Consider the following 21,249-nt stretch of genomic DNA (forward strand, 5'->3'; position numbering starts at 1 on the left):
ATTGCACACAATCACATCACCCACCATCAGCACCACCCACCATCAGCACCACCCACCATCAGCACCACCCACCATCAGTACCACTCACCACCCATCATCAGTACCACCCACCATCAGCACCACCCACCATCAGCACCACCCACCATCAGCACCACCCACCATCAGTACCACTCACCAACCGCCATCAGTACCACCCACCATCAGCACCACCCACCTTCAATACCACTCACCACCCACCATCAGCACCACCTACCATCAGCACCACCCACCATCAATACCACTCACCACCCACCATCAGCACCACCCACTGTCAGCACCACTCACCATCAGCACCACTCACCATCAGCACCACTCACCACCCACCATCAGCACCACCCACCATCAACACCACCCACCATCAATACCACTTACTACCCACCATCAGCACCACCCACCATCAGCACCACTCACCATCAATACCACTTACTACCCACCATCAGCACCACCCACCATCAGCACCACTCAGCATCAGCACCACTCACCACCCACCATCAGCACCACCCAGCATCAGCACCACCCACCATCAGCACCACTCAGCATCAGCACCACTCACCACCCAGCATCAGCACCACCCACCATCAGCACCACTCAGCATCAGCACCACTCACCACCCACCATCAGTACCACCCACCATCAGCACCACTCACCACCCAGCATCAGCACCACCCACCATCAGCACCACCCACCATCAGCACCACTCACCACCCACCATCAGCACCACCCATCATCAGCACCACTCACCATCAATACCACTCACCACCCACCATCAGCACCACCCACTGTCAGCACCACTCACCATCAGCACCACTCACTATCAGCACCACTCACCACCCACCATCAGCACCACCCACCATCAACAACACCCACCATCAATACCACTCACCACCCACCATCAGCACCACCCATCATCAGCACCACTCACCATCAATACCACTTACTACCCACCATCAGCACCACCCACCATCAGCACCACTCACCACCCACCATCAGCACCACTCACCATCAGCACCACTCACCACCCAGCATCAGCACCACCCACCATCAGCAGCGCGCCCCATCAGTCACTGGTGGCTCCTGGCGTTCCCGAGTTCTGGCCTCATCACTCCAGTCTATGGCTCTGTCTTCACATGGCCTTCCCCTCTCCCTGTGACTTTTGTCTCTTACAAGGATGCCTGTCATTAGATTCAGAGCCCACCTAAATACTTGGGATAATTCTCATCTCGAGATCTGTAATTATATCTAGAAAGCCCCCTTTCACAAATAATGGTCACAGTCACAGGTCCTGGGGTTAGAATGTGGATGTGTCTTTGGCCGGGAGGTCACCATTCAGTCCTTTCGAGAGCCAGAGGGATGCGTGGACTTCAGGGCTGTGCTTCCCAGTGAGGAATGGCTGGCGCCTGCCCCCCGGGTCAGGACTATTGCCACTCTGGATGCCACAGATGACCATGGAGGTCAGCTCGGCATCTCCATTGGCCGGGGTGCCCAGGAGGTCTTACTGAGCGTCTCTAGCTGCCTTCTGGGAAGCACGGGTGTCAGGAGACACATGTCACTGTCTACAAGCCCCTGTCCCATGCCAGAGGGGACGCAGGATAGACCCTGGAAAAGGCCTTTTGTTTACGGCTACTTCCGTCCTGCACGAAGTATTGGACCTTCTCTCTTCTCAGTACCTTCCGTGAGGCCACTTGGTAAGTTTTCTGAATCAGGAGACCAAGCTGAGAACAGCATTGTGGTGTGTCATGTAGACACTGCTGTATTTGAGATGGATAACCAAGCCTTGAGCCTGGGCCTGAGTGGCCTTTGGTGACGGTGGGATGGGCCCGCCCAGGGGGACTCAGAGCTTTGGGCCTGGGCTTGGGCCCTGCCTGGGGAACAACCCTGATGCACGGCCCAGAAACGGGAGGCCTGAGGCTGGAGCTGGGACGGCTCCCGGAAATGCCACCACGAGTGTCCACAGAGGGACTGGAGAAGCATGTCCATGAATCTCCTGCACTATTTGTTCCTTAGGACTTGTGGGCACATATTTTCCCAGAGGAGCGGGTCATGGCTTTCTGCAGAGACTCCAGAGGGCCCACAGCCCCCAGAGAATGAGGGATGCAGATTTATGTCCTGGAGTAGCTTACTCAATCTACTCATCACCATTTGATTTTTTTTTTTTTTACCAGTTTCTAATAAGTTTTTGCAGTGCCCTTCAGACGCAGCCAGAGCGGCAGCCGTGGCAGAATATTCTAGAAGGAATCCAGAACCTAGTACCCAGCGGTTCATGGTGGGGGGAGTGCTAAGGCAGAGCTTCTCTGTCCCTGATTCCCTTTGGGGCCAGCCCTGGACCAACTCTGCTCTGGGCCTCAGTTTCCTCACCTGTAAAAATGAACACAGTGGAGTTAGATCCCGCTGGGCTCTGCATGCACCCTGACTCACTGTCTCCCTGGACCTGAGGTGTCCCACCCTAACCTGTGACCGAGACCTTGGACTGGGGGAGCTGACGGGGTCCGCAAGGAGGTCGAGCTCTGGTGAAAGTCATGACCTCCCCCCGGGGGTGGGGGTCCCCAGGCCACGGTGAGTCCTGATGGGGACCAGGGTATGGGACACAGAGCACAAAGACGTTCCCTGCAAGTTCCTCCCACCTCCCCTCTGTCTGTGAGCGCTAAGTTGCTCCAGTCGTGTCCAGCATTTTGCAACTCTACCAGACTCCTCTGTCCATGGGATTCTCCGGCAAGAATACCGGTGTGGGTTGCCCTGCCCTCCTCCAGGGGATCTTCCTGACCCAGGGATAAAACGGGTGTCTCTTAGGTCTCCTGCATAGGCGGGTGGGTTCTTTACCACTAGAGCCACCTGGGAAGGCCTGCCTTCCCTCTGTTTCCTTTTAATTCTTCATCTGCTCTCCATTTCTCTTTTTTCTCAGCTCTGTGGTCTTAGCTAACCCCTGCAGGGAGGGGTCCCTTGGCCTGGCTCTTGACGAGAACCGGTGGCTGTGCTGGCCATGTGGGTCCCACCTTATCCTGAAGACACAGCAGAGCCTTCAGCTGCTCCAGCGGCCCCGTCGTCTGGACCACCACGTCCCCTCGTGACCCTGAGCTGTGGGGGGCCCCAAGGCCAGCACACATGCAGCCCCCTTACCATGGAACCCCCAGTTCCTCCTATAAGCCCCCTTTGTTCCCCAGAGAGGCCCTGACTCTGGGGAGGGTCAAGTCCATCTCTTTGTGCTCCTCACAGCCCCCAACCACTCCACGGACTCTCATGAAACAGCTGTAGCCATCACCCACATCTTTTCCCCGCCCCCGCCCCTGCCCCCCGCCCAAGAAAAGTGAGTCCCCCTCATTCACTGCGGGACCCAGTGCCTGGCACAGAGCTGTGCTCAGAGCTTAACACGTGTGGCCTGAATGAATGAATGAATGAACGGATGCATGCCTAAACAAGCAAGCCTGAATGAACCCTTTCTACCCCATGCCTCCGTAGAAGAGAAATGCCATTTGGGGGGGGATTCTCATATATTTGGAGGTGCTGCAGCAGACCTAGGAGACAGAAGGGTCTCCACTCATCACCACTTCTCGAGAGGGAAAGACTGGTCAAAATACTGACTGCACAACAATTTAACAGCAGAGGCCCCCACGCCTCGGGTCTGGCTCTGGTTCTGGCCCAACTGTCAGCCGCGGGGATGGGGGTGGGGGTCAGATGGTCTTACAGTGACAGACAGGGCTCCAACTGTGCCTGGAGGCCCCCCTTGGAGAGAGTGGTTCGTTTGGGGTTTTAATGGTGGAGAATCAGCTTTGAAGGATGATGCTGGCTGAGAGGTCCCACTGCCTGGTGACCCCCATCACCGGCAGCTGATATTTATCAAGTGCACGTTATCTTGGCAACAAGCAAGACAGAAGGAAAAACGCGGGCACCGGTCAGCTCTGCTCTGACGCCCCTCCCTGTCCCACGGTGGGTCCCCCCACCTTCACCCTGGAACACCAGGACAGCACTTTCCCTCCACTTGGTTCCCTCTGACAGAGACTTTCATTATCAAAGGTGGAAGGATGGGGCGTCCCCAGGGGAGCCCTGGAGCACTCAAGCCCGCTGACTTGGCTCTCCCTCTGTCCACAGGTGGGCCCCCATCTCGCAACCTTCCCCACCGAGGCCGATCGCCAGAGAGCCTTCAAAGCCCACCGGGAAGAGTGTGCCGTGCGCCAGGGGACCCTGAGGATGGGCAACTACACCCACCCCTAAAGCCTGTCTGACGCGGTAGAAAATTCTCTGAAGGACTCACCTGCTTTGCCCAAATCACACAAGACACTCCCCCATTGCTCCAGGTTCTGCCTCGGCCAGGACCTCAGACTCGGGTCTTAGATGACTTATTTTTGCTAAGAGCCCCCTTTAGAGTTAGCCACTCTCGCTCCCCTTAGCCCCAGCAATCCCTCACTTAGGGACTCCCCTCCAGCAGGACTCTACCTCGCTTCTCAAGCCCCAAGCTGATAAGAGAAACTCAAGTTTCATGGCAGATTTTATAGGCTCCAGACTAAGGCTCTGTCCTCAAGTATTAAAAACAACCCAGGTATTTGCTGTAGAGAGTGTGACAGTGTCATGCTTTGAAAACCCTCATTTAGTATTCCAAACATGAGATTTCATTTCTCTTTTCGGGGATGCCTGATATCTCTCCATGGCAGTACTATCTCTCTGGGGCCCCTGACGGCAGGAAGAGCCCACACTCCGTACTTGGAGCGGGCCCTCACCTCTTCAGGGCTAAGCTGCCTCCACCAACACTGACCTTGGAAGGTCACCCCTCCCACCTCCTGAAAGACAATGCCCTCCAGGGATGAAAGCACCCAGACTGGGGCCCTTCGTACCTCCAACTCTCTGCAGGTCCTCTGCTTTCTCCCCACAAATTAGATACCGATCTACTTTAAATTAAAAGAGCTATTTGTCATCCTCCTTTTGTGCCTTTATTTGAAAACCGGTAAACCAGTGTGAGAATCAGCCTCAGACTCTCCAAGGGCCATGACTTTCTCCACAACATCTCAACCAGCACCTATAAAAAGTCAGGCAAACTCTTAAGTTTTAAAATCCCCTGACTAGTCTGAGGGTTCCCAGCATTGACCTTCAACTTGGATCTCTCCCCAGAATCCCATGCTCATTTATCCAACTGCGACTCCCCGGCCCCCTGCCCCGGGCCAGGTGTCTCCACTCAGGTGTCGGCCATTCATCTCAAACCAGCACAGCTGAGATAGAATTCTGGATTTTTTTTTCCCCCACCAAACTTGCTTCTCCCTCCATTTTCCCCATCTCATACTTGAGACCACCCAGAGGCTGAAGACAAAAATCATCACAACTCCGCTTCCTTCACTCTTACATCCAATCCATCAACAAGCCTGTCAGTGTTTCTTCCAAAAGCACCCTGATTCATCTCTGGGTCCCCATCATCTGTCTGGAGAATTGTATCAGGTTCCTGCTTCTCCCCACAATCCCTTCTCCACAGCTTGTCACCTGCCCACCCCTTCTTGTCATTTAGATCTTAGCTCAAAAGCCAAGTCCCCCCAACCCCCTCAGGCAGTTCCCTGGTGGGCTCATGGTTAGGATTCCCAGCTTTTACTGCGAGGGCCCAGGTTCAATCCCTGGTCAGGGACCTCACGAGACCCCACAAGACACATGACGCAGCCAAAAATAAAATCAGGACTTAGTTTAAAAAACAAAAAAGGGTAAGATGTCTCTTATGGGAATTCCCTGATAGTCCAGTGGTTAGGACTCAGGTCCAGGTTCAATCCCTGGTCAGGGAACTAAAGATTCTGCAAGTTGTGTGGTGTGGACAATATATATATATATATATATATATATATATATATATATAAACACAAGTCTCCCACTCGAAAGGCCTTCCCTGGACTGTGTGTGTGTCTGACTCTTCGTGACCCTGTGGAGTGCAGCCCACCAGGCTCCTCTGTCCATGGGGATTCTCCAGGCAAGAATACTGGAGTTGGTTGCCATGCCCTCCAGGGATTTTCCCAATCCAATGACAGAACCCAGGTCTCCCACGTCACAGGTAGATTCTTTACCCTCTGAGCCACCGGGGGTAGCCCCCAGTTAAACCCACACCAAACTGTTTTATTCTCAGCAAAACAATGAGCCCTTATTCACTGCCTGTCTCCTCCTCTAGAAGGGAAGTGGCCCCGGATCAGGGGTCTAAGATCCCAGGGCCCAGAGCTAGGGGCCTGTGGAATGCCCCATGGTACGAACATCCGCTGTGGCTCCTGCCCCCCGCCCCCAACCCAGGCCAAGTGCCTGGCGGGGTCGTCCATCAGCCTCGGCAGAGACACAGTGAGTCTGTGACTACAGATCTGAGTGGTTTCTTGAACAGCCTCCCCAACCTCAACACAGGCCAGCACTGCAGCTCCTTAGAAGCTGATTCCATAAAAATGCCGCACACACTAACCAACCCCCTCGGAAATCTGGCTTAGCGGGGCCTTGATGGACCCCCACCCCATCCTAAGGGTCTGAAGTCCCCCTCCCGCCCCATGCACCAGACAAGCATCCCCACTGTCTTTGCTAAAGCCCACCTGCAGCTTTCTGAGCCCTGGGAGCAGCGCCCCTGGTGAGGGACCTGGTCGCTGAGCACACGGCCGTTCCAGGGCATGACACCCGACTCCGCTAAGAAACTTCTGCGCGACCCTGTGTCAGTGCCCTCCTCTGTGAGTCAGGACCCCGACACACCAAAGGAGGTTTTCTCAAGCAAACTTTGGTAACGATGACAGTGAAGCACGCGTCTCGTGATTAGCAGACTCCGGCACTTCCAGAGAATAGGTGAATGTGGGCGATTTTCTTATCGATAAAGCACACTGAAGAGGGACAACTGGATGTCTGAAGGGGATCGAGGGATGAAGGCAGGATGCTCCAAGGAGGCTTTGTGTCCAGATGCACCAAGAAGGTCAAGATATTTTGAATGGAGCCCTCTCTCTTGCTCTGAAATCCACAATGGATAGGGGGGTGCACATCAGGACATGGAATTCCCTAAAGGATCCCAAATTAGGCTCTATCTGCCATGGCAATGAGCAAGATGCCCCACTGGTCAGTGGCCCCTCCAGGCCAGCTTTACCAAGGACGGGGCCAAGGTGGGGAAATACGGACTTGGCCAGAAAACGCTGCAGGAAATCTCTTTCATCTATCCGATTACTTCTTGCCTCTGCAGCCGGTCGGGCAGACCGCGTGCTGCGGGACGGGGCTGTGATCCATGCACCAGGAGCATGCCTTCACCCTCTCCAGGAGTCCCCCAGCCGCTGGTGCTCCAGGGCCAGGCTCAAGCGCGCAGCAGAGTTGCTCAGCTCCTTGTCCTACAGCGCCACCCGCTGGCAGGTCTAAGCAGGAGGCCAAGGAGGAGCCCGGACCTTCCCTCCCTCCCCTAGCTTGGTCCTTCCCTCCTCATGAATTATTTGTGCCTGCACAAAGCCCCAGGTCTGATTCCAGTCTGATTCTGCCTTCTCAGGTATCCTATAGTGTCAGCCACACGCCTGCCCTCGCTCACGCAGAGCTGGGGGAACCTCGAGGCACAACCGGGGCCCTTGTCCATCCTTCACAACCCAGGGTAGAGCCCACGCGCCGCGCCCCTCCCCCCCCCACCCCCACCCCCGCAAGGTTCCAGTCTGCAGGGGCCTTAGGGCTCATCCGCTAACCTCCCTCCTCCACCATCCTCCCCACTTCACAGGTGGAAAAGATATGTCGAAGGGGCCCGACTTCACTCAGTGAGTCGGCCCCAAGCCAGTGATTGGTCCAGTGTGTCCCAGAGTCTGCCCCCCAAAAGCCACCTCTCAATTAAAGAGGGGCGGATATGGAGATAGCTCCTGATCACGTGCCAAAGAATGCCACGCTAGCACTGCCCTCACCAGGGATGTGACCTTTAGCCCCTGGTTTTTCTCATTTCCCTGGTGGTTGGCATTTGGGAACATTCCATCTTTCCGCCTCCAGGTTGGGTTTCTTGGCCAAACCCCACCAGAGAGTCAACCAGACAAAGAGGCCCATGTGTACTGTCCTCCTGAGCCTCAGAGAGGCGGCTGGTCTGGACCCCCACCCAGTCAGCTTGAAATCCTCAGAAGTTTCCTCGGAGGTTGGAGGAAGGCAGTGCCTGTGTTCATGTGCACTAGGCAGGAGGTGGGAGCAAGCGGGGGCCTGGGGTGCTGAGACTTTGAAACAGGACTCACAAAACCGGGAGGGGCCTGAGGACATGTCTGGTCCTGCCAGAAAAGACGGAGCCAAACCAGGACCAGAGCAGACTTCTTGGCTGCTAGGTCCAGCTTTCTTTTCACCCTGAATCCCCACTGACTTCAGCCTCTTTCCAGATTTTTAAACTAGAGCCCAAACCCCACTGGTTCTCTCCCTGCCACCCGCTACCCTGATCAAACCAGGTAACTAACAATCTTCTCAGCCAGAAGAAAGGAGATGGGGTTCTGGAGTCTGACAATTGCACAAGATGTTTAGCAGGGATGGTAGCAATGAGCCAATGGTGATTGATGTCTGAGCTCTGCCTGGCAGGGAGCTTCTAGAAGCCTAAAGAGAAAGCAATGCTCAAAGGCCACCAATGCAAATCCAGTCCTGGGAGGTCCCTGGGTCCAGCAGGAGATGGCTTGGCTCTTTGATTCATTCATCCAAGCTTCCCAACTTAGACCCACAGATTCCAGGGCCCAGAGCAAGCACATGTGCATGACAGCAAGCAGACCAGCAGCTCGGGCACCAAGGTGGGCCTGGGTGACAGACACACGGGTCTGTGTCTCCAGTCAAAAACCCTCTCTCGCATTCATCCTTCTGAACCCAAACCGTCTTTCAGCTGCATTTCTTTTCACTTGGGAAACACTTTGATGCTTGAAATCATCATTAAACGAGAAAAAAAATCTAGGTTGGCTTTTTATACAGGTTCCTAGAACTGAATGCAAGCAATTTAAAAACGTGAATTCACAATTGGGAAGTAATCTGTGGAGACCAATTTAGGCTGATGGGTGTCATTGCACTCTGTGAGGCTGAGGTGTGAGAGTCCATCCCATCCTGACCCGGTGACATCGCCAGCAGGGAGCATGGCCCACAGTGTGCAGGACCGAATGCATGTTTCCAGGGGAGGAAGTAAAGAGGAAGGGAGGGAAGGAGAAAGAGAAGGGAAGCAAGGGTAAGAGGAGAGAGGAAGGTAGGAGAGAGGGAGAGAAGGACAGAGGAAAAGAAAGAATATGTTCTCTTTCAGGTTTCAGGAGCTTCGTGGGGTTTTGAGCTAAACCAACAAACATGATTGAGAGCAGCATGACCTTGAAACCCACCAACTGTCCAAATCCTTGTCCGGCCCATCTGTTTGCAGAAAGATATTAGCACCCAAGCTTGGCCATATCGCCCAAATCCCTTGTCCCCGCCATGTTAAAAACTGGTTCCTGTAGGAAGGCCTGAGGCAAAGGGCAGGGCCGGGGGCTGACTTCTCCAGGGGGCCCTAACCTGCCAGAGGAAAAGCTCTGGCTGTCGTACTTAGTAGTCATCATATGAAAGGCATAATCACTGTTCTCCAGGATCCGAGCCGAGTGCAGAGTCCCCACCACGACCACGTGAAGGGCGCAACTCCGCTGAAAAACATACAGCCCAGAAGGTAACCTTGAGAAAGCTCAAGGTCACAGAGCAGGGCTGGGACCATGGTGAGGCAGGCAAATCCCAGGCTAGGACACAAACCTTTTGACTTTCCGCCAAACTCGGTAACCAAGACGGACAACATTTTAATGCAATATTTTGAAATCAAAATTTAAAAATTCCTGATGGACAAAACAGCAACAGGTTCACACTTCCTTGGTGATCCAGTGGTTAAAACTCTGCGCTTCCAATGCAGGGGACTTGGGTTTGATCCCTGGTCAGGGAACTAAATCCCACATGCCACTCAGCCAACTATATATGTATATGTGTGTGTGTGTGTGTGTGTGTGTGTGTGTATATATATATATATATATTTTAATGGCAACAGGTTCAATAGACTTGTGTTATTCACCTCACTTGCCTCACCTTAGCCCCAGCCCTGGGCTCTAGGGCCAGGATTCTACTTTAGGCCTGCCCCGTTCTGGAGTCCATATCCCCAGCCACCTCACTCCACTGGTGGTATACTGCCCTTGGCTCCAGGTACTCAGAACCTTGAATGATGGCATTCAAGCTACAATCTTCCACAAGAAGAAAAGACTTGAGGACTGTTTACGAAAAGCTTCGAGCACATCTCCCCGTGTGACTCTGCCTGTAAGTCAATGAGCAAAACTGGTCAAAATAAGGCCTTTTCCATGCTCAGGACTGGGGGTATTGAGTGACGTGGAGTGGAGAGGCAGGTGGGCCTACGGATAAGGAAGTTGCTAAGAAACATTGCTCAGCCAGAGACCCAGGCCCCATCCTGACCCAAAGCCAAACCCAAGCCCAGAGCCCCCGACTGGGCAGAGGGCCTGAAGTCCATAGACAGGCCACTTCATAGCCGGCATGGGCCTCTCCCATCCTTGCCTCTTGCTACAAGCCTCCGATGTTAATGTCTTTGGACCAAAGCAAAAGTCCAGGCAAGAGAGAGGAGCTGCGCGGAGTGGGAGCAGGGCCAGAGCCCCAGCCTCCTGTGGGCCAGTCCGTGCAGCTGCCTCCTTGCCCTGGAGAAGAGCAATGGCTCCTTCTCCATTGGTGTTGCCATGTGAGTGCTTGGTTTGGGATTTTCCAGGGCTCTGGGTCCACAGAGAGACAGAAGGTTTAAAAGAAAGCAATTTCAAAGGGCTGGATGGCCAGGGGGCCGGCATTTGAAGCTAGAGGATCCCAGAGGCAGGAGGCTGGGGAGGAGGTGTTGGAGCCCAGAACAGCGGTCTGGGGGGTGCTAGTCCTGGATCTGACCGCATCTCCCCCGTTGCCATTTCTCCCCTGAGTCTTCCAAGCCTCTGCCTTCCCTGGGTGGAGGAGGTGGGTCAAGACAGCTGGGTAGAGGGCTGGGGCTCAGAAGGGACAGAGAGGGAGCAAGGTCTGTTTCCTGCCTTGTAAATGAAGTTCTCAGAGGTTAATCTGCCATGTTTCACACCCCGTTTTGTTGAACCGTCCACCCCTCCAGGATCGACCAGGCTCCTTTCTCAAAGTGAGGGGTGGATCACCCACCCAGGAGCCCCAGGAACCTTAGTAAAGTTCCAATTCTTGGACTTCTTCCCAGCTAAACAAGAGCCTAGGTGGGTACACACACACCTCTCAGGCTGTGGACAGGCTGAGATGCAAGAACTATCCCCTTGATGGAGAAAAGAAAAAGATGGGGGCACAGTAGTGGAGCTGGAAACCCCCAAATAGGAATAAAACAATGTTAGCAACAGTGGGCTGGATCCAAACTCCAGGTGGGATAAATGGCATAGCATGTTTTTATCACCGTATACCAGATAATTCAAAACGAATGATAATATAACAACCTGTGTATTCTTGGGCTTGAAGAATCACAGAGAAGCCGGCTAGGGCTGCAGCAGGTGGCGGGGGCGGAGGCGCGGGGGTGGTGGGGGTGGTTTAGCCTTTTTTTTTCCAGGGTAAGAGGTTGACCCCCGCCTTTACTACTCACCCCCCATACCCGCGCAGTGCCTTGCACCGCCGGAGGCATCGCTTTCGCTGGGCCGGGCACCCGAACCCCAGCGTAAGACTCCAAGGCCAGAAAAAGTCCGCCCAAGACAGGGGCAGCTGGGACCGCCGCGGGCGGAGCAGGACCGGACTTGCTTTCGGCTTAGCGGATGCTGCGGATGCGGGCCCGGGGCGTCAAGATCTCTAACAGGCCCAGGATGACGGGCCCGCTGACCCAAGCTGGGACCCTGGGATCTGGGGGAGATGAGGTTCTTCCCGAGGCGCGGGCAGCAGGCTGGGAGCGGGGGTGGGGTGAGCAGTAGAGGGGGTAGCGGAACCTCCGGAGGTGCCTGGAGGGAGAGCAAGGCCCAAGTCGAGGACTGGCCGGGAAGGGCGAGGGCAGCCCAGGGTCCTCGTGATTTATGTCCCCCTCCCCGTCCACCAAACGAAAACCGGCAATCCGGCTCGGCCCGGGCGCGCGAGGCGCCCGCTGCAGCGGCTGCCGGGCCAGGGCGGGGGCCCGTGAGCTCCTGGCCCCTCGGCGCCCGCCCTCCCGCCTCCCCCGACAGCTTGCAGCCGAGCCGGGCCTGCCGTCCCCGGGGAGCCGCCCGTCCTCGCCCCCAGCTCGGCCGGCGGCGAGGCCGCTTCCAATCTGCCGGGAGGCTCAGGGGGAGAGCGCGGGGAGTCGGGCGAGAGGCCACCGCCGGCCTGGCTCGAGGGAGAAGAAAGTTTCTGCTCCGTCCAGCTGCACCGGCCTTCCCGGCCGGGTCTCGGGTGTGGGGGGATTCGGGCGCTTCGCTATTCCGCTGCGATCTTAGATGTTGAGTCTGACGCCGGGCTAGGGTATTTTCTTGGGGCCCGAGGGGAGGGGGGCCAGGAGGGTGCCCTCCCGCTTGGAAAGGCCTGAGCTCCGGGCGCAGAGCGGGTGAAGGGCGCCTCTGGCCGGTGGGAGGGGGGGCGCCTCTGGTAGGCGCGCGGGCTGGTTTCCTCCTCCCTTTGACCACAGAGCCGGTCGCCCACCCCTGGCGTCGCCTCTAGAGGATCCAGGCCCCAGATGCGCTTCAGTTCTGCCCGCAGCCCTGGGCCCCACACAGGAGGCCGAACCCCGAAAGGAGCAGAGCTGGAGTACCACCGTGACGGAGTTGGGGAGGGTGGAGAGGGCGAGTTATTCACAGCCAAAAGACCGTGTTTCCAGCCCTGCTTTGAAAACAAATCCTCGGGCGGGCTTTCACTGCTCTCGAAATGCGAAGTCGTTAGCAGACGTCTACATTCGCACTCAGAAGCTCGCGCAGGTTACTCTTTAGAGGTACAGAAACACCCGACCCCCCAGACACGCTCCGCCGCAGGAGAGACTGTCGACTGGGTTGGGGTCCTTTGCGCGGCCCCTCTCGGGCCACACGGATTTCTCGGGGTCCCTCTAACGTCCTAGACCCGACCTGCCCAGCTTTCCAGCCTCGCCCCACAGTGAAGCCATCGTTCTGTCTCCTTCCAGGCGCAGACATCAAGCTTTCCCCACCCCTGCCAGGCCCACCAGGTCCAAAGAGATCAGAGAAGGGGGGCTACAGATTTTCCTTCACGAAAAACATGTAGACCGCAAAGGAAATACCCGAAAACGACGCAACAAATTAAAATCTCTTCTCCACACATACAATTCTTTTTCTGCTGGGTGTAGTCCCTTTTTCTTGCTAGAGGAAAGAGAAAAACAACAACAACAACAACAACGGCCGGGCAGGGAGGTAGGGAGGGGGTAGAAAAGGTATCGTTGACAGCCCGATGGAAGAATAATTTGAATAACTGTGGGAAAGTGTAGGGGAAAAACTTAAAAACCTTACGTCCTAATTCAACGGCAGCGGCAGCCGGGCTTTGGACCCCTCCCCGCCCGCCTGTACCCCCCTCGGCTAATCACCCTCATTAGGAGCCTCATCACCGGCCTAATGAAAGCAAACCGTGTGGAAATCGCCGGTAAACAGTTGGGTCTGTGCTGTAATTAATTCAGTGTCTCTTTTAATCAAACTGAAAGGAATCGGGCAGTGGCTTGCGGAGCCGTGACATCACCCCCAAAATCGGCCAGAGCCAATCAGCGTCATCACTCCGGGGACACGTGGGCGAGTCCCCTTAAAAACACACACACACACACACACACACAACACAACGGAAAAAAAAAAAAGAAGAAGAAACGAAAAAAAAAAAAAAAAAAACCCAGCCCCAAAGTAAAAGTGACACAAGTTCATTTTTTAAAGGAAGGGGGGGAGGCGAAGGCGCGCGCGGAGGACGGGCGGAGAGCGGCAACCGCGGAGTAGGGAGGCGCTGTCCACGGTGCTGACGGGGCCCCCGGAGCGGTGGGAGCGTGGAGAGAAGACCTCCCCGGCCAGGTGGAGCGTCATGCGCCGAAGGCCGCCGCCGCCGCTATCCGCGGTGCTGACGCCGCCAGGTGCGCCCCGATCCCTCGGCTGGTAGCTCGGCTCGGGCCCGCTGCTAACCGCGGTACTGACCCCGCTGCCCTCGGCCACCACTCGCCTGGAAGAAGCGTGCAGTTTGGATTTTTTTTTTTAAAGCCCTTCTTTATTTAGATTCCAGCGTCTTCTCATCTCTTCTGTGCCAAAGGGGAGCTCAGGCCGTCCGTCTCCCCCTTGGCTCTCCCCAACTTGGCGCACCCTCCCTCCCGCTTCTCCCTGACACTCCCACCACCCCCCCTCGGCTCGGCGGCTCGGCGCGATGCTGCAGAAGACGCGCTGAGCCCTTTTGGATCTAATGCGCAGAGGAGGTTGGCCCAGAGCTCCTGGGCTCCCCCAAGGCTGAACTCCATCCAAGGTGCCCGCAGGCTCCCTGCCCGCCTTCCCCATGCCAGCCCGCAGCTAGGGGCAGGGGCAGCGGCGGCTGGGGTTGGGGGTGGGTGGGGAGCTTTTGGGGAGGACAGGTCGCAGCTTGGCTATGGAAGGCTCCAATGGCTTTGGGATCGACTCCATTCTCTCCCACCGAGCGGGCAGCCCCGCCCTTCCCAAGGGGGACCCCTTGCTCGGGGACTGCCGCTCTCCCCTGGAGCTGAGTCCTCGCTCAGAGAGCAGCAGCGACTGCTCTTCACCAGCCTCGCCAGGAAGGGACTGTCTGGAGACGGGAGCCCCGCGGCCTGGCGGGGCTTCGGGACCAGGTTTGGACTCCCACCTGCAGCCTGGGCAGCTCTCGGCCCCAGCCCAGTCTCGCACCGTGACCTCCTCCTTTCTGATCAGGGACATCCTTGCCGACTGCAAACCGCTTGCGGCCTGTGCACCCTACTCTAGCAGCGGGCAGCCAGCCGCTCCTGACCCTGGGGGCCGTCTTGCGGCCAAGCCTGGGGAGGACTTTAGAGACAAGCTGGACAAAAGTGGCAGCAACGCCTCATCGGACTCTGAGTATAAAGGTAAGAAAGTGGGAGGTGAAAACCTAGGGGAGGGGGGCTCCATTTCTGAACACGACATTAAAACTGGGGTGCACACATGCGGGGACATGAACATGCTCACCCGGAGTGCCCCCGGCCCAGGCAGAGCCACTGGTCTCATCTGAAGCTTTCAGTCAGTTAGCCCCGTGGTTATGCTTTTGAGCAACAAAGAGTCCAGCAGAGCGAGGAGAGGAATTCTGTGTGATGACCCAGGAGAGATTCCCGAAAACACACAAAGCAAACTTTCCAAACTTCGGCTGGGACTAACCAACCCTCCAGTGGGCAGAAGCAAGTGCCTCTCAGACCAGTGGCTCTCTGGGAAAAGACCTTGCAGAAGCAACAGAAGACCCAACGGGTTCTTGCTCGAACGCTTTTTTATAAGGGGGAAAACCTAGCAGGAAATTCCGGCTGAAGCACTGAGAACAGTCAATTTTCCACCCTTTAATTTGAATATCCAGATGGGGAGGGCAATTCAGCTTTCCTTCCCGTTGGCCCCGGGTGTGATCTGGGTCCAGGGAATCATGCAAAAGAAATGCTCACTTAAAAGTAGAAACAGCAGTCAGGCAGGCGGCTGACTGGCTGGGATCGGGTTCAGCGGTCTCTGTGCTCACCCAACTGTTCTCACTGGATTTCATTTGAAGTGCACTGAGCAATTAACTTCGGGCTGTGTGTGTGGGACCCAGAGATCCCCCAGCACCCAGCCTATACTGGGGTTGAAGGACCCTTTACTTGCTTTTTCACCCCGTGAATCTTTCCAGTTTCCTTTCCATCCTGTCTTAACCAGGGAGCTGAGATCAGCACTAAGAGGAAAGAGGGAAGGAGGAAGGAAAGAAGAAAGAAAGGAAGAAAGGAGAGAAAGAATTCCTTAATTTTGTTTCTCGTCCTGGCCACTGCCTTGACTTTAGGTCTTTGGTGAAGCCAGAGGCACGAAGTTCTTTCTCAGGGAGAAGTCAGGAGGCAGGAAGGGAAGGAGTTTCAGAGCCCTGTGTCCCCATCCAGTAGAAAATGAAGGGCTGGCAGGGGCTGTTTAGAGCTCTTTCAGCCTTATAATTAATTCCCAGAATGCTTTCCATGAGATAAAACTTCCCTATAAAGCCAACTTCTATATTGTCTTGGGGGCCCTACATCTCCTGACCCATATTTGCACTGCTAAGTTGATTCAGTCGTGTCCGACTCTTCGAGACCCCATGGACTGCAGCCCAACAGGCTCCTCCATCCATGGGATTTTCCAGGCAAGAGTACTGGAGTGGGGTGCCATTGCCTTCTTTGTTTGCACTAAGTTATCACAAAAATTTAGGAAGGCTCGTTTAACACTCTCTTCCCAACCAAGAAGTGGTTGTGGACATGCCCTGACCTCAAACCAAAACCCATATGAGGCCCCACTCCACATCTCATTCCCTCCTCCACTGCCCCAAGCAACCAGTGGAGACTCCAAGGTCTCCCTGGGTCAGCCGTGCTAGATGGGCAGGTTGGGCTGGGGCTGGAGGAAGGGGGTCCAGACGCCTGTGGCCCAGAGAGCCCTGCTCCTCCCCCCAGGTCTGTTTAGAGAGACAAGGAAAACTTGCCTGGGAGAAAGACAGGTGTATGATGGGGAAGTGAAGGGGAGCAAGGGAGGCAAGGTAAATATATATGTGTAACAGCATATTTTATTATTTATAATTCTCAACAACACCCAGATTTATAGTTAGAATAAGTCGCAAGCCCCCCCTGCACCGCGTGGTGCTGGTGAAAGAGTGTGGCTCGTGTCTCTATATTTGTTTATTTTTTTGCCCATAGGTGGGATTTTGAGTCAAGGTTTCGGTTAAGATAATTGGAATATCAATTTTCTTCTCTTGTCCCTGATGATATCTGATCGGGGTGGTGATGACGGCCGGCTGTCCACATATCACTTAAATAGGGTTGGAGCTGAAGACAGAGGAAGGTCTCCCCCAGCCCTAGGTACCCCACCTTTGCATCAACAAAGTCCCAGGTGAAGAAGGAGAAGAAATAACCGCCTCTGGAGCATTTCTCAAAGGCGGACCCGAAGCAGGAGACCTTACCGAGAGACAGACAGACACACGGGGTTGGCAGCTAAGCGACTCCCCTATCCACCTACCATGTGAAGAGTCCCTCCTCCAAGGAGGGCAGGCAGGGAAGGTCAGTCCCATCCGAGTCGGCATCAAAGGTTCCTCAGCATAACATTTAAAGAAGCGGAACCGGGCTTTGAAGTCAGGCGTTCTGCAGCGCACGGTCTGGCTTGCAAGAGCCGATATCCATGGAGAAACGAAACGGGCACTGTGCTCCCAGCTGGCAGGGTCGGGGGGCCTGGAACTCTCAGGCGTTGAGATTGACTGAGCCTGCTTTGGAGGTTGAGGCTGGGCACCTGCGAGTGTGTATCTGAAGGCTCCAGCCTGCGCCCGGGAGAGGAATTAGAGAAAAAGCCCCAGGAGCCAACCCGTTCTTCTGGACACCCCAAACTCAACCTCCACCCCACCCCCAACCTTGGAGCTCAGTCCTGAGAAATGGGGGGGATTTACAAATAGGGCCAGATGATGAGGTCAAAAAGTAAGGTTTCCACAATATCAGGTTAGAGGTTTGGATAATCATTTCCGCAAACTTGCTCAAACTTTACCTGCCTGGCATAGACAGAAAAGATCCTCCAGCATAGACAGAAAAGATCCTCCATCCTAACAGATCCCCATCTCCTGAGGCACCCTTGCCCCAGTGTGGCCCGAGTCCAGGAGGGCAGGGAGAGGCCAGCGAGCTGGTCTGGAGGAGGCGGTGGGAAGGCGTGGACCCCTGCTCACCGGCTTCTTACCGGTTTCTCACCCGCTAGCGCTCTCCCGGCTCAACCACTGGGGTGTACCTGGTGACTGGCACCCTCCCAGTCTCGAACCGCTTTCTGGTTGAAAAGTCTTGCTCCCTCGTGGCTCAATTAACCGGATTATTGTTTCCTACAGACAGAAATTAACTCCAATTCAGCTGAACCCAGTCACTGCAAACACCATGCTCAATGAAACTCAGCATAAAGGAAAAATAGAGAAAAAGAGGGAGGGAAGCCCCATGTCCATTTTGGGGAGATGGTCTCTGGTGGTATCATCACTTTAGGGGAAGAAGGAGGGAGGTCTTTGAGCTTGCTCCAGCAAGTGTGCATTTTCGGTGCAGTCAACTCCAAAGGAAAGTGCTGGGGAAAAAAGAAACCACATTATCCAGTACCATCCTTGTGACTCAGGAGCGGGGACCCTGCTGGTGTGTCTCGACCATCGGGGGAAACACAGGGCAGCCACCGTAGGCAAATGACAAGGACACACGGACCTCAGAGATGTGTGCATCTGAGGGGTAAACGAGTCACTTATTTTTCCAAACGGCTTTGTGCTCCCTGATCGGGCACCTGGCAGTTCGCATTTTGCCTGTGCGCTGTTTGTAGTTTAAGAAACAGGGGAACCATCCCTATAGATTCGTGCCCAACCAGGGGTCAGGCGAGATGTGGGTGTCCTTCAGGACCACCGTCTACTCCAGGGTGAACAGGCTTTTGTCCCTCAATGCAGGTTCTTCTCCCCAGACTCTGGCCCTCAGCTTCCTCTCTTCCTGGCCCAGATGCAGCCAGAGAATCGGGGGCACAGTCCTAAACCCCGGAGCACGCACCGGAGCAGCCCACCAGGCTGGAACTCCTGCGTCCCCTCCCCACTGCTCCCCTCCCCTGGCAGATCCACCCAGTCGGTCCACTAATCCCTCCAGGGAGCGTCCGTGCAGTGTGGGAGCTGGGTCGAGTTCTCTGTAGGCTTTGGGTTATTTCTCCTCGGAGGTGTCGCTCCTCCTCGGTCTGGGGGCTGGGAGGTCTCAGCCCTGAGTGGCTTTGCTACGGCCCCACGGGCTCGAGTGCAGCGGGGCCACCGCCACCGGGAGCCACATTCACAAGACCGTAAGGGTGGGCGGGCGGGCGGTGAGGCTGGGCCCTGATGCGCGGCTGTGTCTCTGCAGTGAAGGAGGAGGGCGACCGGGAGATCTCCAGCTCCAGGGACAGCCCCCCGGTGCGCCTGAAAAAGCCACGCAAGGCGCGCACGGCCTTCACCGACCACCAGCTGGCACAGCTGGAGCGCAGCTTCGAGCGACAGAAGTACCTGAGCGTGCAGGACCGCATGGAGCTCGCAGCCTCACTCAACCTCACCGACACGCAGGTCAAGACCTGGTACCAGAACCGCAGGTGAGGCCCCCTCTCCTCTCCTCCCCACCCCTCCACGGACCCACCGGGACACGGGTCTGACTGAGCTTTCCGCATTCTGGGGACCTCTGAGCTTTCCCCATTCTGTGAAACTGGGAAAGTGAGGCCTCGGACGGAGAGAGAAAGCCTTGCCTGAAGCCCACAGTGAGGGATAGAGACAGGACTCGATCAGGTGGGCAGATGGACACGTGGACCATGGGAGGTCCAAGCCTGTCCACCCAGGCCACATCCTACCACCTCCCTCCAGCCCTGGGCAGCTGCTAGGGGTAGAGGGGGTGGCACTGAGCTTTCCCGGGATTCTTCAGGCCTCCCCAGTCTTTCTAGTCCCTGAGACTCAAGGAGGGAAAGGGCCCAGACTTAGCTCCTTGGGGCCTGAGGGACCGGAAAATTGATGCTGGGCACTGGCCTCGAACCTGGTGTTTCCTACTCTTCCTTCCCAAGACATTCACAGAATGAAGAGAAACACAAATGCATACAAAACACACACACAGCCACACGCTCAATCCAGTCACACACTCACGTCAACACAATTCACTAATACAAACACACCCACAGTCACCCGCATACTCTTAGCGGAGGCTGGAATGTTGCTTTCCATAAACAAGCTCAGAACACGCTGCCCCATTAATAATAAATACCGATTACTGCTTCGGGCATTAATAATTAAGGCCCGTTACAGTAATTACACAATTATGATGATGATGAATAATTCAGGCAGGAAAATGGGGGTTGGTATGGCTGAGTCCGACTCAGTGGGGCTGCCTCACCGGCCAGGTGCACCCAGGAGTCCGGCCGCAGCCCTGGCAACCAGAGTGGCCTCGCTTCCCTGCCTTCCCCAAAACCTAGCCGGCACTGGGCTGGGGCCTCCCGGCTTCGGGACCGGGCAGACTGTGGGGCTGGCCCCAAGCCTCGGACCTGCGCGCGGGGTGCGGCGGAGGCGGCCGTGCGCTCTTCCTCTGCGGTTGCCGCGGTCTCTGGCCCGCGGGCTTCCGCAGAAGCAGTCAACTGTGGTCCCGCGGCGAGGCTGGTCTCCTCCGGGCCGGTGGTGCGGCTGGCAGCATCAACCGCTCCCCATTCCACCACGAGCAGACAGACCCCGGCACCCCCTGCGGCCCTCTCCAGGGTGATCTTTCGTTCCAAGGCCTCCCCCGGGGGCCGATGCACGGGGGCGCGAGGCGGAGAGCTCCGACATCCCGCTTCAAGCGCCCAGGTTGGGTGGGATGCCCTGCACGAAGTGTGGCGATCTTAGACCCCTGGCTCTGGGGATAAGACAGCCTAGCTTAGAACCCGGGGTCTCCTCTTTTTCGGCCGCCCTGAGATCTGACCCACTCCTCAGTTTTCTTATCTGAAAGCGGGGATGACAGTCATGAAAAGTTCGTGGAAGATTAATAGCATCGATGCCTTTAATGCGCGAAAACCGTGCCCGGCAACCCGTGATTTAGTGATATGAACGAATTAGTGGGCTCCCTCCTGGCCTCTCTGCAGGCGCTCCGGGGCAGGCACTCTGAGGGGCAGGGGTCTCCGAGCGCCCCAGTCCTGATCCCTGCCTTGCGCGTTTATTTCGGTCCCTAGGACTAAGTGGAAGCGACAGACGGCCGTCGGGTTGGAGCTGCTGGCCGAGGCGGGCAATTACTCGGCGCTTCAGCGGATGTTCCCGTCGCCTTATTTCTACCCGCAGAGTCTGGTTTCCAACCTGGATCCCGGCGCCGCGCTCTATCTGTACCGCGGGCCCAGCGCACCGCCGCCCGCCCTGCAGAGACCTCTGGTCCCTCGCATCCTCATCCACGGACTCCAGGGCGCCAGCGAGCCGCCGCCGCCGCTGCCACCGCTGGCCGGCGTCCTCCCGCGCGCCGCGCAGCCTCGGTGAACGCCCGCCCGCCCGCCGGCCCGCCCGCCCAGGCGCACCCGGCCCCCCGTCCCGGGGCTCCGCACCGGCCCCCCTCCGCCAGCCTCGGGGAGGGCGCGGGGTTTCACGCCTCTTCCTGGGGCGGGGGGCGGCTCCCCGACCGGCCCTCCCTGGCGTCGGGCCCAGCGTCCCCAGAAGGGCCAAATGCCAAGTCTTCTAAGG

The 21,249-nt window shown here is 56.4% G+C and overlaps 2 protein-coding genes across 2 annotated transcripts in view; both read left to right on the forward strand.

The window, feature by feature from the left end:
* The window catches only part of CFAP77 (cilia and flagella associated protein 77), a 152,071-nt gene extending 147,124 nt beyond the window's left edge, over window positions 1-4,947 (forward strand). The window contains exon 6 of the mRNA XM_019971054.2: window positions 4,123-4,947. Coding sequence (XP_019826613.2) covers window positions 4,123-4,245 — 123 coding nt within the window. The 3' untranslated portion in view covers window positions 4,246-4,947. The remainder of the gene's footprint in view (window positions 1-4,122) is intronic.
* Window positions 4,948-14,496: 9,549 nt separating this feature from the next.
* Window positions 14,497-21,048, forward strand: BARHL1 (BarH like homeobox 1). Its single transcript, XM_019969572.2, has 3 exons — window positions 14,497-14,962; window positions 18,941-19,163; window positions 20,754-21,048. Exons 1-3 carry the CDS (start codon window positions 14,497-14,499, stop codon window positions 21,046-21,048), a joined length of 984 nt encoding a protein of 327 aa, XP_019825131.2.
* The last annotated feature ends 201 nt before the right edge of the window (window positions 21,049-21,249 follow it).

Source organism: Bos indicus, chromosome 11 (genome assembly GCF_029378745.1).
Source record: "Bos indicus isolate NIAB-ARS_2022 breed Sahiwal x Tharparkar chromosome 11, NIAB-ARS_B.indTharparkar_mat_pri_1.0, whole genome shotgun sequence".
Classification (NCBI taxonomy): Eukaryota; Metazoa; Chordata; class Mammalia; order Artiodactyla; family Bovidae; genus Bos; species Bos indicus.

Coding starts and splice junctions, on each gene's coding strand:
- BARHL1 (XM_019969572.2), top strand. CDS start 14,497: ATGGAAGGCTCCAATGGCTTTGGGATCGACTCCATTCTCTCCCACCGA. Junction 14,963..18,940: donor ATCGGACTCTGAGTATAAAG/GTAAGAAAGTGG, acceptor GTGTCTCTGCAG/TGAAGGAGGAGGGCGACCGG. Junction 19,164..20,753: donor ACCTGGTACCAGAACCGCAG/GTGAGGCCCCCT, acceptor TTCGGTCCCTAG/GACTAAGTGGAAGCGACAGA.